This window comes from Hyperoodon ampullatus, assembly GCF_949752795.1.
Source record: "Hyperoodon ampullatus genome assembly, chromosome: 3".
In the NCBI taxonomy this organism is placed as follows: domain Eukaryota; kingdom Metazoa; phylum Chordata; class Mammalia; order Artiodactyla; family Ziphiidae; genus Hyperoodon; species Hyperoodon ampullatus.
The window spans coordinates 31,335,020-31,350,221 of NC_136916.1; the positions used below are offsets into that span (position 1 = coordinate 31,335,020).

Consider the following 15,202-nt stretch of genomic DNA (forward strand, 5'->3'; position numbering starts at 1 on the left):
TGTAGGGGTTGGGGAGGGCGTGGGAGGGACATCCTGAGAGTCTGGTGTTTTCTCAGGAACTCACTCCAGGAAGTACTGTCTTCAGCCCTGGGCGGCAGGCACCCCTCTGACCACAAGCTCGTCATCAGAGGAGACAGGTTTAGTAGCAGGGACAGAACCTAACTTCCCCCGGACTGTGCTTTGCCTCAGAAGACAGGCATCTGCGTAGCAGCGTGGGAACCGAGTGTGATGAGGCTCCGGAGCAGGGGGTGTGATCCTCCCGGAGCTGCTGTTTTCAATGTGTGTTTAGCCGTCACGGTTTGACGGGTTAAAGTACCTGAGTTCCAAGCGCATCATTAAAGCTTCTGCACAGTTACCTTCGTTAGACATAACGAAGACGTATGTCATAACGTTAGAGCCACAGCAGCCGTCCTGATCTCGGAACCTCTCTGTTTTGCAGTTCCTTCCACAAAGGGCGATTTCCGTCAGTCCGGCCTGCATGACCCCGCATGGCACCGTCCTCCACCAGACCCTGGATTTCGATGAGTTTGTGCCCCCGCTGCCCCCTCCGCCCTATTACCCCCCGGAGTACACCTGCACGCCCACCACAGAGGCCCACAGGTGGGTCTTCCCTGGGGACACCTCCCTGAGCTATGCTGGGGCCCAAGGGTGGGAGGCCGTCATTGGGGGGTGGGGGGGTGGGAGGTGCTCCTTGTCAGGGAAGGTGAGCAGAGGGGGAGCGAACGAAGGCCTGTTGGATCAGACAGCAGAGCCCGGGGAGGTGGGAGGGCTCAGAGCCCCGTTTCCACTGGCCTCACTGCAGGGCATCAGAGAAGAAGCCCAGCCAGGCAGGAGCAGCCCTGTTCCACTCTTCACGAAACACAATACTGCTGTCGGTTTATGGTCATTTAACAGAACATGTCACATTTAATTAAAGATTGAATCAGCTGTATGATGGTTTTAATTGTCATGGAAAAGGCCATAGAGTTTACTGAAAGTGTCAATATCTTTCCAGCAAAAAACACAAGTGAGGACTGCCTAGTGAATGAGGCTTTTATCTCACGAACACGAGAATTCCAGGCGGGGAATCGCTCTGATCGCTTTGAGGGAAACGGGAAGGGTCCGGGCTCCTTACCCAGGGGGTGATGTTCCGCGTTTCTGCCTTTCCAGGGGCCTCCACCTGGACTTTGCTTCCTCCCCATTCGGCACTTTGTACCGCGTCACCATCAACAGCCCAGGCCTGCTCTACCCCGCCGAGCTCCCGCCGCCCTACGAGGCCGTGGTGGGCCCGACCCCCACCAGCCAGGTGAGGCCCAACCCCGACAGGCCAGTTCCCCGTTCCCGGTCCTGCTGCCTGCGCTGGCATCTCCCTCAGCCTTTCAGCAAAGCTGTGGGATGCTGGTCGTCTTAGCCCGGTTGTGGGGGAGCACAGGCAGCAGGCGCAGAGAGCAGATCCTACAGAGATGGCAGCCAGGCGGGGATTCCAACCCCATGTCTGTGCTGACTTTCCTTGCCTCCCCTCAGATGTGCTGGGGACACAGTGCAGAAAGAGCTGGCCCAGGCTCTGACCCGTGGGCAGAGGCCCCCCGGCGTGGGGTTGGGCCATGGTCTGAGTATGCAGGGGTCTCTGGGCTGTTTCAGCTACAGGCCACTATCAAAGTCATCCAGACACCTGAGAGAGCTCGTCTGGATTCCTGGTCTTGTCAGAGGCCTGGTGGCTACAGCCAGGGAGGTGCCTGATCCCAGCGGGCAGGCACTCGGGATGTGCGGCCTCAGTTTCCTCATCTGTGAAATGGGGTCATAATAGTACCAAGCACATCGGATGGAACAGGATGTTTGTAATGGACAGGACTGGGCACGTGGCAGGGTCTGACTCAGCAAAAGCCACGTGCCCTTTCTTGGTATTATTATCCTCGTCCTCATAATCATCATTGTCATTGCTGAATATCGAGGGGCACCAGCCAGGGCAGAGAGATGTGAGCACCGGGAAAGGCCATATGGTGCCCAAGTGCAGATGGAGTGGTAGGGCCATGCGGGTGTCCCCCAGGGCACCATAGGGATTGGGGCGTGGTGGGCAGCCACAGCCATCAAGGGAGCAGGCACCGGGACAGGGCTGCAGCCACTCCTGGGCCCTGCGCATCAGTCAGAGGAGACACAGACAGACCCGGAGTGTCGGGGGCACACTGTGATGTCTCAGCAGCCACAGAGCTGCCCTGACATGTGTCCCCGCCCGGAGCCCCCCGCCTGGAGGCGGTGCAGGCCCCGACCTTGCACTGTCGCCCTGTGAGACGGCGCCCGTGGTGAGCTGGCCGGGCGGCAGGGCCCATCCGTTCCCGCCACCCCCTGAGGATCAGCCCTGGGGACTCCTGTGCTGGGCCCAGCGTCCAGGGGATGCGACCGGAGACAGTGCCGTCCACAAAGCGATCAAGTCCTGCAGGCCAGTGGCCATGTAACGGGAAGGGACGAGGCTCAGCGCGATGCAGGGCATCTCTGTGACAGGCTCTCCTCGGGGTCCTGGGGCGCGACTGCTCAGCAGCCCCTAGCCCTGGCCAGCCACCCAGCCCACTTTGGCCCAGGCAGAGGCTCCTGACACCTCGGGGCCTCCCTCCAGGCCTGCTCCCACCGAGAGGTCTCGAGGCTCGCCAGGCCCCCACGGCAGAGGGATTCGGCTGAGACTCCTGGCTGTTTTTCTGTCCACGGGAGAAACAGAGGCATGGGGCTGTGAGGAAGGAGGCAGCGGTGTGCCCATGACTCTCATCCCGATACTTATAATAACTGAAATTCTCTGGAATCTTTCCCTTTAAAGCGGGGCAGAGCATTCTGCCTCCTGGAGTGGGTTTGTTTTTCTCTTCATGATAAAAACAGTTCAAATCAGTATTGTCAAGGGAAACCGCTTCTTGTGCTAACAGTCAGAGCCCTGAGTGGAGCCCCGGGTGCTGCAGGGCCCTGGGCAGGGATGCTGGTCCCTGCGTGTGTCCAGGGACCCTGGGAGATGAGGTCTCGGCCCAGTGGGCGGCAGGATGCAGGTCAGGGAGGAGAGGCAGGGATGCTGCTGGGGAGGGAGCAGCTCCTGCAGAGGCTCTGAGGGAGGGGTGAGCATGAGGTGGGGGGCCGACCCACCCGCTGGGCCTCACTGGGTGCCAGGGTCATCAGAACATCCAAGCAAGTGTCCACGGCTGCTAGGATCTGAGGTCGGGGCCTTAGAGAGATCAGGGTTCGCTGCAAAGATGGTCATGGAAGCCCTGGAGACCGGGACGGGTTGAGGCCCTAGGAGAGGGCATGGGGTGGGGTCCCGGAAAGCCTGGACTCAGAAACCAGTGGTCAGGGAGGAAGGCATGGGCCAAATGCTGCCCGGAGGCTGTGAAGGACTGAGCCCCGTCCACCTGGCTCACCTTTTGAGAGGCTGCCAGTGACTTTGGCAGGAGCAGCTGCTGGGGATGGGTGGGGTGGGGGTGGGGGGCATGGTAGGATCAGATGGCTTCGGGGAGCGGAGGGTATGGGAGGTGAGGAGGAGAAGCAAGGGTGTGGACCACTGTTTTTCTAGCCTCCAGTGGGCATCTCGACTCCCTGGGGGGCTTGTCAATCAAATGCAGATGGCCAGGCACACCTCCAGGGCTCCAGAGTCCAGGATCAGGGGGCTGCTGAGAATCTGCATGTCCACCAAAGTCCCCACTGCGGCTGCTCCAAGGACACCTTTGGGGCCTGGAGTAAATCGCTCTGGCAAGATGCTCGATGAAGAGGCTGGATAGGAGGTAGTTAGTGGGGGTGGGTGGGAATAGAGTGGGAGGGGTTACCAAGGGGGTATGCCAGGGCCGGAGGGCGGAGCCGGCTCCCCAGGGCCAGGGGAGGGAGGTCCCTGGAAGGCAGGAGGGGACTGAACCAGGTGCAGACGGGCAGCTCGCCCTGTAACCAGCAGGGACACCGAGCAGGGTGGCCAGGGGCCTGGAAACCCCAGGAAGCCCACAAGGCTGTGTGACTCTCCTCAGCCACCTTGGAGGCGGGAGGAGCCCTGCCGCTTCCCCGTCTGCACGGCAACCCTGCCTTTTGCCCTCACAGAGCTGCAGGCTCCAGCCTGCCTCTCCTTCGTCCCTGTGAGCTGTTACTCTATGTCCAGAAGAGAGGAACCGTGCATGATTCACGGGTCTGTGTGCACCACCCTGTGGAGAGTGGCGGAGCTGGAACCAGCGAGAACCCCCATGATGCTCCCAGCCTCGCCGGACCTCCAAGGACCCGGCGTGCTGGGAAGCAGCCTCTGGTTTGGGTGTGACATCTGTTGCACCCCCAACACTGGCACCTAGTGTTTATCACTATTTTACTCTTTTTTTCTGAAGAATAGACTATATCAGAGGAGGATAATACTGGTTCTAAGACCCACGTGACCTCATTTTCCAAAAGAATGGGGAATTCTTTAAATGGAGATTTCTTTCAAAAGATTTTGGGGAGGAATTTTTGAAGGGCAAAGGCCTGTCTCATATTAGCTTGCGTTGGCTCAGAAACCGCCAGCTTACAAGCCCCTGCATGAATGTTATCCCCGGGAGGACGTGGCCCCCGCCCTTTCCTGGGCTGCCCGCCTGGCCGGCAGCATTTGTGATAAATGGGCCGCCACAGGCAACCTCCCCCCAACCCCCATCCCCCGCCGCTGCACCTCGCCGGCTGATTCTCTCTGACCCCGTGGGCTGGCAGCACTTTTCAATTCCACAGACACCCCCCAGGGAGTCTGGGAGTCCAGGATCCCATCCCGCCCACGGAGGGGAGGCTGCACCTGCCAGCTCCCCCCTCCCCCAGTCCCCCGACGGGACAGCCATGAGCAGCCATCTTACAGCAGGACCCCCGGCTCCCTGGGCCAAGAGGAGGTAATTACCCCCTGGTTAGGACAAACGCATACGAATGGCCTATTTGCACTTGTTTGGATAAAGAGAGGGAGACGCCCGCCCCCTTGGGAAGCAAGCAGGTGCTGTGCAGGTCTGTGCGCGGCAGAGACGGCTCATCTGGACATATTTTTCATTTGGGAAGAAAAGCCCCCCCTTGAGCCAGCACGTTCGTTTTGACCTGCGTGTTTCAGCCACATTCAGATTCCGTTCTGACTTGGGTTGCGATGCGTTCTCTTTCCCGTGGCCTGAGGTTGTGGATTTGGGGCAAGATTGGAGGGAGGGAGTTTCTTTCTACAGCAGGGAAGTGGCTGAGAATTTGCCTAGTTGATGCCCCTGTGTGAATGACAGCGTGTGTTCTGGGGGCCCCGTGAGACTGTGCGCTAGTCCACGGGCTATAGGATCAGGAGACCAATGGGATTCCCTTCCTTTTGGTCACAGGACAGGGACGAATGGGTTTCTTTGGAGCTTCAGAGGAAGGACCAGCTGGGCCACCTTGCGTGGGACCGGGCGTGTGAACCAGGGAGGCTCATGGGGGCTTGAAGGGCAGGCAGGGGGTTCACAGAAATCATTGGGTGCAGATTCCATGACCTGGGATGCCACACTATAGACCTGCCTTTGAACAGTTGGGCGTTTGGGGTCGACGTGGCCCAGCAGCGCTTTAGGAATTTCGGTGGCAATATGGCAGGTGGGACGAGAAGTGGTGAGAAAGGCAATGGACGTGACAGAGGTGTGTCCAACCCCAAGTCCTCGAAGTTATTATTTATATTTTCGAATGAAATGACCTTTACATTTGAAAGTCTGTAAGTGAAGTAGCTTCGAAGATTGCCTTGGGACACGAGCCGAAAACCTTAATGCACCTTTTCCGTGATGGCTGATAACTGCCCCCAAGAACAGCTTTTTGTAAACCTGGGACATAGCCAGCTGGCCTCACCCAGGAGTGGGAAACTCATTACAGAAACAGGGCAGAATTTCCATATAGGACGTCTTAGCCCCCAAGTTCCTAGGAGAAAGGGAGATGAGGGGAACTTGGCTTATTTGCCTAAATGCCGATTGAGTTTTCAGTTACGATAAGTGGTCAAAATAGTGCATCTGGGAATAAATAAATGCAGGCGTTGGAGCGTCCACGTTCCGTTATACATGCGGCTTCTCCTTTCACAGCCCTGCGGGAGCTGTGTTACGAACCTTTATTGCTAAACTCGGATTTCAACTTCAATTCTATGCCGCAAATATATCTCTTCCACTGCCTTTGTGTTTCATGGACAATGCCCTGTGAAGTGAGCAGCCTTGCTGCGGCAAGGTGGCCTTGGACATCAGGGGAGGCCACATTCTAATTCAGCGCTTGACATCCTGCTCGCCGGAGGTGATCAATTCCCCGCTCCCAGGAGCTGTCTCCTCTTGAAACCAAATTTGACCCGGAGCCAGAGGGAAGCCGGCAATGCTTCTGCCAAATATGACACGAATCCAATTTCCTCCTGACCTTGTCTCACTGTGTGTTTTATTTCTCTTGTTTTATGTATATTTCTTTATTACCAGAAGCTTTTTTTTCAGGCCTGAAGTTGCCACCCACCCCTACAAAAAAGAAAAAAAAGAGTCCAATTGAGGGTTAGATACAGGAAGAGAGGTATGAAAGGAAATGAACCTCCGGGGCATTGTTCCTTTTTTTTGATTTGGCAGGAGATTCTTGACAGAGATTTTCCACACAGGTTATTGGTGTGGGATGGTGTGAATTCTCCCATCCTATCCCCTCCCTGGCAGAGAGGGAGCGTTGAGTGCAGGATGGTATTAAATACACATGGGATCCAAGGGACCATTTGAGCAGCTCTCTGGGTCTCTGGTTGGGGGCAGCCAGCAGCCCGGCACCTGCTGCAACGCCAGCCCGCTTGACAGAGGAGAGGTGGGCGCCATCAGCTACCCGACTGAAGGGGCAGGAGACCAGGGAGGCAGAGATATAATTACTGAGCTGGAACCAGACCAGGCCGCAGGGGCCCGCCTCACCTTCCCTGGCCTCCCCCAGCTCATTATTGGCAAGCAGTTCTGAAATACCACAAGGGTCCAGAAATCGTGTTTTGAGATGGCACAGGGGCACGTGCATACAGGGTTCCTCACCTTCAGGCACATGGCCTGGGAGGGGCCGCTGTGCCCTAAAGCAGCAATGGGACCGACGCGCTTGTGTGGGGCAGATCCAAGCCCGGCAAGCGGGGAGCAGACGTGCCCCATCCCTGACCAGCAGAGGAGGCTGGTCTCTCCCCTCACATTCCCGAGAGCCCTTTCTTCTCATTCAAGAAGAAAGCTGCAAAAGTGTGATGATGGTCCAACCCAATTCAAGCTTCACGGCCAGCCTCCACCAGGAAGGGATGGCATCTGACTGGGCTCGGGGACCCGCATTCAACCCGGTGTAGGCCCCATGTGCGGCTGAGACCCTGGCAGAGCTTAGGCAGGGAGGGCGGCCTTGGGAGCAGCCTCTTGATCCCACGTGCGGAAGGCAGAAGGGAGGGCAGGGCACATGCAGCTCTGGGGCATCCAGAGCTCGTTCAATGCCCACTTGTGTCCAAACTGCCGGCCCAAAGCATTGGGGTCCCATGAGTGTTGGTGTCGTGGACTTACTCTTCAGGGAAGAGAGGAGGGCGTGGGAAATGAGGGCAGGGGCTGTCCCACCTCCTCTGGTGACGGGGGACCCTGTGTGGCCTCCGCCAGCCCCAAATGGTGCCCGTAAGTGGAAGGTGAGTGGGCTCAGGGTGGGCCCTTGGGGGCACACGGTTCTGATTGCAGAAGGTCGGAGGAAGGGGCTTTGGCCTTGGCAATGGCGTCTTCACCCTCCCACCCCCCGCCCCACACATTTAGGGGAGAAGATTGCAGCCTGAGCACCTGTCTCTAGAAGACAAGCTCTAGGGTCAGCCTGCCTTTCTGGAGGCTGCTGTGATGTGCCCCACAGACAGCAGAGTACCCACGTGCGGCCTCCTTTTTCTTCCCGTAGATTCCAAGTGGGGACCCGCAAGTGACCGAGCCCGGCTCCGGGGACCCAGACGCCACCGCGGGCTTCAGCACACAAGGTAATCGTACCCTTTTCAGTCTTTGAAACACTAAGTTGGTAGTTTTCCAGGCTGCGTCTCCTCCCTTTTCCTGCTCTTCCTCTGTAAGGGGGGGAATTTGCTGCAGCCTCTCCTGCTAAGTACATGGAAGGTTCCACATGTGCTCCTTCCCTGCCCCCAGTGGTCAGAGGTGGGAGGCCTCATGCTTTCCCTGGGGGGCTTTGTCCACCTCCCCCAGCGCCCTTTCTCTCTCACTCGAGGAGTATGGATTTAAAGAAGAGTGCGACGCAGACGCAGTCTGCGATGGACCCTTTCCAGAGCAAAATCGTACCAGGCTAACGTCCGCTCAGCACCCCCTCAGGAGGAGGCTGGGCTGGGCCAGGGGTGATCCAGAGCTGGGGGCTCCCTGCCCACTGGCTGCGGAGGGGGAGGCTGGAGGGCAGGGGCCTGAGGTTGTGTCCTGGAAGGCGTGGCAGGAAAAGTGTGGGAAGTCAGATCCCAAATATGGGGTGGGAGCCACGGGACAAACCTCGGGGTAGGGAAGGTGGTCCGAGGTGACAGGCAAGCAGACAACCATGGCAGCAGGGGGAACGGATGGGTGGGGTGGGGGGGCGTCCCTGGGGAGCTTTCGTCTTGAGGTCCCCAGCAGGCTCGTGTGGGTGCATTTATTTGGAGACCAAAGTCAGCCACCTTGGGAGATGACTAAGCGTCCCAGAAAGGACCGTGACTGTGGTGGCCCTCTGTGCTGCTGCCATCCCCACTTCAAGTAACGTCTAAGAGAAATAAGGAGGGGCCATCCTTCATGAGGCCACCTCTGAGCAGCAGGGGCCCCGGGTCGCTACAGTTGAATGTGGAAGTGACCTTGCCTTTCCCTTAGTGACTCCAAGCAGCCATCATCAGGAGCTTGTCTAAGAGGTGGCATCCAGTGACCACCTTTCTAGAGGCTACTCCAGGGCGCAGTGCCTTCTAAAGCTTGGTAGGGGGGAGGACCTGCAGCCGGGCCCCCCATTCCAGCCACATGATTCCCACAAACCACCAGTTCTCCAGGAAAGCATGGTTAGAAAGGCCAGGCAGCATGGCGGCTCCAGGGCCCGTTTCTATCTGTGGCCTCGGGGCAGGTGGAGATGGACAGGGTGTCTGGGATGCCCCTCGGGGGGCGTTCAGCAGGGCTGGGCCCTCCTCACTGCCTCAGACCCTGGGTAGTTAGCTGGGCTCCACCGAGAGATTCAGAGGGGCCAGCCCTGAGGGTAGGCAGGAACATACAAGAAGCTCTGGCAGGGGGCTTGCAGGCCAAGCAGGTAGTAACAGGGAATTTCTGTGTGGGGTGAGGTTGAGGTCAAGCTCATTTTTTTGGCCGGTATACGTCCAATTGTTCCAGGCTGTTTCTTGCTTTTGTACCTTTGTCAAAAATCAGTCAAGCATAGTTGCATGGGTCTGCTGGGTCCCTGTTCTGTTCTGTCCCATTGATCTGTGTGTCAGCCCCTCTGCCAATTCCACCCTGTCTTCATGGCTGTCGCTCTGTAATAAGCCTCAGTATCAGGCAAGGGATGCCTCCCACTTCATTCTTCTTTGTCAAGATTGCAGCTACTGTAGGGCCTGTGCTTTTCCGTATCCATTTTTGAATCAGCTCACCTGTATCTACAAAATACCTTGCTGGAACCTTTTTTTTTTTTTTTTAAGATCGATCATTTTTTTTCAAATTTTTAAATACATCTTTATTGGAGTATAATTGCTTCACAATGCTGTGTTAGTTTCTGTTGTACAACAAAGTGAATCAGCCACATGCATACATATGTCCCCATATCCCCACCCTTTTGAGCCTCCCTCCCACCCTCCCTATCCCACCCCTCTAGGTGGTCGCAAAGCACCGAGCTGATCTCCCTGTGCTGTGCTGCTTCCCACTAGCTATCTATTTTACATTTGGTAGTATATATATGTTGATGCTTCTCTCACTTTGTCCCAGCTTCCCCCTCCCTGCTCTGTGACCTCAAGTCCATCCTCTATGTCTGCGTCTTTATTCCTGCCCTGCCTCTAGGTTCATCAGTACCATTTTTTTTCAGATTCCATATATATGTGTTAGCATACAGTATTTGTTTTCCTCTTTCTGACTTACTTCACTCTGTATCACAGACTCCAGGTCCATCCACCTCACTACAAATAACTCAATTTTGTTCCTTTTTATGGCTGAGTAATATTCCATTGTATATATGCGCCATATCTTCCTTATCCATTCATCTGTCAGTGGACACTTAGGTTGCTTCCATGACCTGGCTATTGTAAATAGTGCTGCAATGAACATGTGGTACATGTCTCTTTATGAATTATGGTTTCCTCAGGGTATATGCCCAGGAGTGGGATTGCTGGATCATGTGGTAGTTCTATTTTTAGTTTTTTAAGGAATCTCCATACTGTTCTCCATAGTGGCTGTATCAATTTACATTCCCACCAACAGTGCAAAAGTGTTCCCTCTTCACCACACCCTTGCCAGCATTTGTTGTTTGTAGATTTTTTGATAATGGCCATTCTGACCAGTGTGAGGCGATACCTCATTGTAGTTTTGATTTGCATTTCTCTAGTAATTAGTAATGTTGAGCATCTTTTCATGTGCCTCTTGGCCACCTGTATGTCTTCTTTGGAGAAATGTCTATTTAGGTCTTCTGCCCATTTTTTAATTGGGTTGTTTGTTTTTTGATATTGAGCTCCATGAGCTGTTTGTATATTTTGGAGATTAATCCTTTGTCCATTGTTTCATTTGCAAATATTTTCTCCCATTCTGAGGGTTGTCTTTTTGTCTTGTTTATGGTTTCCTTCACTGTGCAAAAGCTTTTAAGTTTAATTACGTCCTATTTGTTTATTTTTGTTTTTATTTTCATTACTCTAGGAGGTGGGTCAAAAAAGATCTTGCTGCAGTTTATGTCAAAGAGTGTTCTGCCTATGTTTTCCTCTAGGTTTATAGTATCTGATTTTACATTTAGGTCTTTAAGCCATTTTGAGTTTATTTTTGTGTATGGTGTTAGAGAATGTTCTAATTCCATTCTTGTACATGTACCTGTCCAGTTTTCCCTGCACCACTTATTGAAGAGGCTGTCTTTTCTCCATTGTATGTTCTTGCCCCCTTTGTTGTAAATTAGGTGACCATATGTGCGTGGGTTTATCTCTGCGCTTTCTCTCCTGTACCATTGATCTATATTTCTATTTTTCTGCCAGTCCTATACTGTTTTTTTTTTTTTTTTTTTTGCGGTATGCAGACCTCTCACTGTTGTGGCCTCTCCCACTGCGGAGCACAGGCTCCGGACGCGTAGGCCCAATGGCCATGGTTCACAGGCACAGCCGCTCCGCGGCATGTGGGATCTTCCTGGACCAGGGTACGAACCCATGTCCCCTGCATCGGCAGGTGGACTCTCAACCATTGCGCCACCAGGGAAGCCCTATACTGTCTTGATTACTGTAGTTTGTAGTATAGTTTGAAGTTGGGGAGCCTGATTCTTCCAGCTCCATTTTTCTTTCTCAAGATTGCTTTGGCTATGCAGGATCTTTTGTGTTTCCATACAAATTGTGAAGTTTTCTGTTCCAGTTCTGTGAAGAATGCCATTGGCAGTTTGATAGGGATTGCATTGAATCTGTAGATTGCTTTGGGTAGTATAGTCATTTTCACAATATTAATTTTTCCAATCCAAGAACAGGGTATATTTCTCCATCTGTTTATGTCATCTTTGATTTCTTTCATCAGTGTTTTATAGTTTTCTAAGTACAAGTCTTTCACCTCCTTAGGTAGGTTTATTCCTAGGTATTTTATTCTTTTTTTTGCAGTGGTAAATGGGATTGTTACCTTAATTTCTCTTTCTGATTTTTCGTTGTTAGTGTATAGGAATGCCAGAGATTTCTGTGCATTAATTTTGTACCTTGCAACCTTACCAAATTCATTGATTAGTTCTAATAGTTTTGCGGTGGCATCTTTAGGATTTTCTATGTATAGTATCATGTCATCTGCAAACAGTGACAGTTTTACTTCTTCTTTTCCAATTTGTATTCCTTTATTTCTTTTTCTTCTCTGATTGCCATGGCTAGGACATCCAAAGCTATGTTGAATAAGAGCAGCGAGAGTGGACATCCGTGTCTTGTTCCTGATCTTAGTGGAAATGCTTTCAGTTTTTCACCATTGAGTATGATGTTTGCTGTGGATTTGTCATATATGGCCTTTATTATGTTGAGGTAGGTTCCCTCTATGCCCATTTTCTGGAGATAAATGGGTGTTGAATTTTGTCAAAAGCTTTTTCTGCATCTATTGAGATGATCATATGGTTTTTATTCCTTAATTTGTTAATACCGTGTATCATATTGATTGATTTGCCTATATTGAAGAATCCCTGCGTTCCTGGCATAAATCCCACTTGATTGTGGTGTATGATGCTTTTAATACGTTGTTGGATTCTGTTTGCTAGTATTTTGTTCAGGAATTTTGCATCTATGTTCATCAGTGATATTGGTCTATAATTTTCTTTTTTTGTGATATCTTTTTCTGGTTTGGTATCAGGGTGATGGTGGCTTTGTAGAACAGATTTGGGAGTGTTCCTCCCTCTGCAGTTTTTTGGAAGAGTTTGAGAAGGATGGGTGTTAGCTCTTCTCTAAATGTTTGATAGAATTCACCTGTGAAGCCATCTGGTCCTGGGCTTTTGTTTATTGGAAGATTTTTAATTACAGTTTCAACTTCATTACTTGTGAGTGGTGTGTTTATATTTTCTAATTCTTCCTGGTTCAGTCTTGGAAAATTGTACCTTTCCAAGAATTTGTCCATTTCTTCATGGTTGTCCATTTTATTGGCATATAGTTGTTTGTAGTAGTCTCTTATAATCCTTTGTATTTCTGCAGTGTCAGTTGTGATTTCTCCTTTTTCATTTGTAATTTTATTGATTTGAGTCCTCTCCCTTTTTTTCTTGATGAGTCTGGCTAAGGGTTTATCAATTTTGTTTATCTTCTCAAAGAACCAGCTTTTAGTTTTATTGATCTTTGCTATTGTTTTCTTTGTTTCTATTTCATTTATTTCTGCTCTGATCTTTATGATTTCTTTCTTTCTACTGACTTTGGGTTTTCTTTGTTCTTCTTTCTCTAGTTGCTTTAGGTGTAGGGTTAGATTGTTTATTTAAGATTTTTCTTGTTTCTTGAGGTGAGATTGAATTGCTATAAACTTCCCTCTTAGAATTGCTTTTGCTGCATCCCATAGGTTTTGGGTCATTGTGTTTTTGTTGTCATTTGTTTCTATGTATTTTTTAAATTTCTTCGGGGATCTTTGGTTACTTAGTAGCACACTGTTTAGCCTCCATGTATTTGTATTTCATTTTTTAAATTTATTTTTTTATCATTTTTTTGGCCATGTGGCAGGTGGGATCTTACTTCCCTGACCAGGGATCAAACCCATGGCCCCTGCATTGGAAACATGGAGTCTTAACCACTGGACTGCCAGGGAAGTCTCCCTTGCTGGGATCTTGATAGGAATTAAACCTGTACAGCTATTTGGATAGAATCACCATCTTTCTTTTCTTATTGAAGTAGAGTTGATTTACAATGCCATGTTGATTGCTGCTGTACAGCAAAGTGACTCAGTTATACATATATATTCTTTTCATATTCTTTTCCATTATGGTTTATCACAGGGTATTGAATATAGTCCCCTGTGCTATACTGTAGGACCTGTTGTTTATCCATCCTATATGTACTAGTTTGCATCTGCTAATCCCAAACTCCCAGTCCATCCCTCTCCCCTCCCCCTCCCCCTTGGCAACCACAAGTCTGTTCTCTATGTCTGTGAGTCTGTTTCTGTTTCATAGATAGGTTCATTTGTGCCATATTTTAGACAATCGCCATCTTTCTAAAGCTGAGTCTTCCGAGGCATGAACACAGTCCGTCTCCATGGTTTTTGAGGTTTGGTTTCACGGTATCATTTTCAGCATACAGATCCTGGGCAGCTTTCCTTAGTGTGCATGTTTCGTGTTTCATTTTTCTCTGGAGCAGCTGTTGATGGCACTGGGTTTACACCTTTGGTTTCTGCATGTTCATCGTCAGTACATGGGACTGACTCTGAATCAATCGGAGGGGATTCACTCATGTATTCCCCTTGAATCCTGCAGCCTTGCTGAGTGCACTTATTAGCTCTAGAATTTTTTTGTGTTTTTTTGGAGATTCTGTTATTGTTTTTTTAAACAATATTGTTTTGCTATTTATTAAAATAATAAAATAGTGATGAGGACATGGGTGCCCTAACTGGTGGCTTGTAAGTCAGCCCACTGCTTTGGCAAAGCATTTAGGATGCAGAGCCATGAAAATATTTATGCCATTAGATGTGGTCATACTTCTAGAATCACCCCCGGGGAGTAATGCAGAAAAAGGAAAACTAAGCATGCAGATAACTTGTTGCCTTTTCCATAACAGTAAAAACTGAGGGGGACAATGAAGTCCATTAATAAGAGTTCAGGAAAATGTGTTACACAAGCTGAATATATCACTACACATTATTAGGAAAAATGTTTTCGATCCGTTAGATGAAACCCTGGAGGTCCACCACGATTATGACTTCTATAAAAATGTAGGCACATGACACAACCCCAGAGGGGAGGGTGTGCAGAAATGAGAGTGACCAGCCTTGGGCCATAAGCTTTTCCTGTAATGCTGTCCTCATTTTTTAAGGTTTCTATTAATTACATATATTCAGAGCTAGGTCACATTTGTCACTCATGACTCTTTGCATTTCCTTGAGGAACTCAACCACTGGATTTTCACTGACATTAAGAAACTTGGGGGACTTCCCTGGTGGAGCAGTGGTTAAGAATCCACCTGCCAATGCAGGGGACACGGGTTCGAGCCCTGGTCCGGGAAGATCCCACATGCCACAGAGCAACTAAGCCCGTGCGCCCAACTACTGAGCCTGTGCTCTAGAGCCCACGAGCCACAACAGCTGAGCCCACGCACCACAACTACTGAAGCCCATGCACCTAGAGCCAGTGCTCTGCAACAAGAGAAGCCACCAGTGAGAAGCCCGCGCACCGCAGTGAAGAGTAGCCCCCATTCTCCGTAACTAGAGGAAGCCCACACACAACAATGAAGACCCAATGCAGCCAAAAAGAAAAAATTAAATTAAAAAAAAAAAAGAAACTTGGGATCAAGGGTGTGTACATATATCCAGTCTCATCAAATTATATACAGTAAATAGGCACAGGTGTTTTGCATATCAGTTATACCTCAGTAAAGCTGTAGAAGAGAGAGAGAAGGAATTGGGATCAAAAAGAATCTGAAGGAATGAATATTATTCAAAAGACTTTTAATATACTT

At 50.8% G+C, this 15,202-nt stretch overlaps 1 protein-coding gene across 1 annotated transcript in view; it reads left to right on the forward strand.

The window, feature by feature from the left end:
• The window catches only part of ENTREP2 (endosomal transmembrane epsin interactor 2), a gene marked incomplete at both ends in the record, with an annotated part of 388,800 nt that overhangs the window by 368,188 nt on the left and 5,410 nt on the right, over positions 1–15,202 (forward strand). The window contains 3 exons of the mRNA XM_079699957.1: positions 440–600; positions 1,150–1,285; positions 7,825–7,900. Coding sequence (XP_079556083.1) covers positions 440–600; positions 1,150–1,285; positions 7,825–7,900 — 373 coding nt within the window. The remainder of the gene's footprint in view (positions 1–439; positions 601–1,149; positions 1,286–7,824; positions 7,901–15,202) is intronic.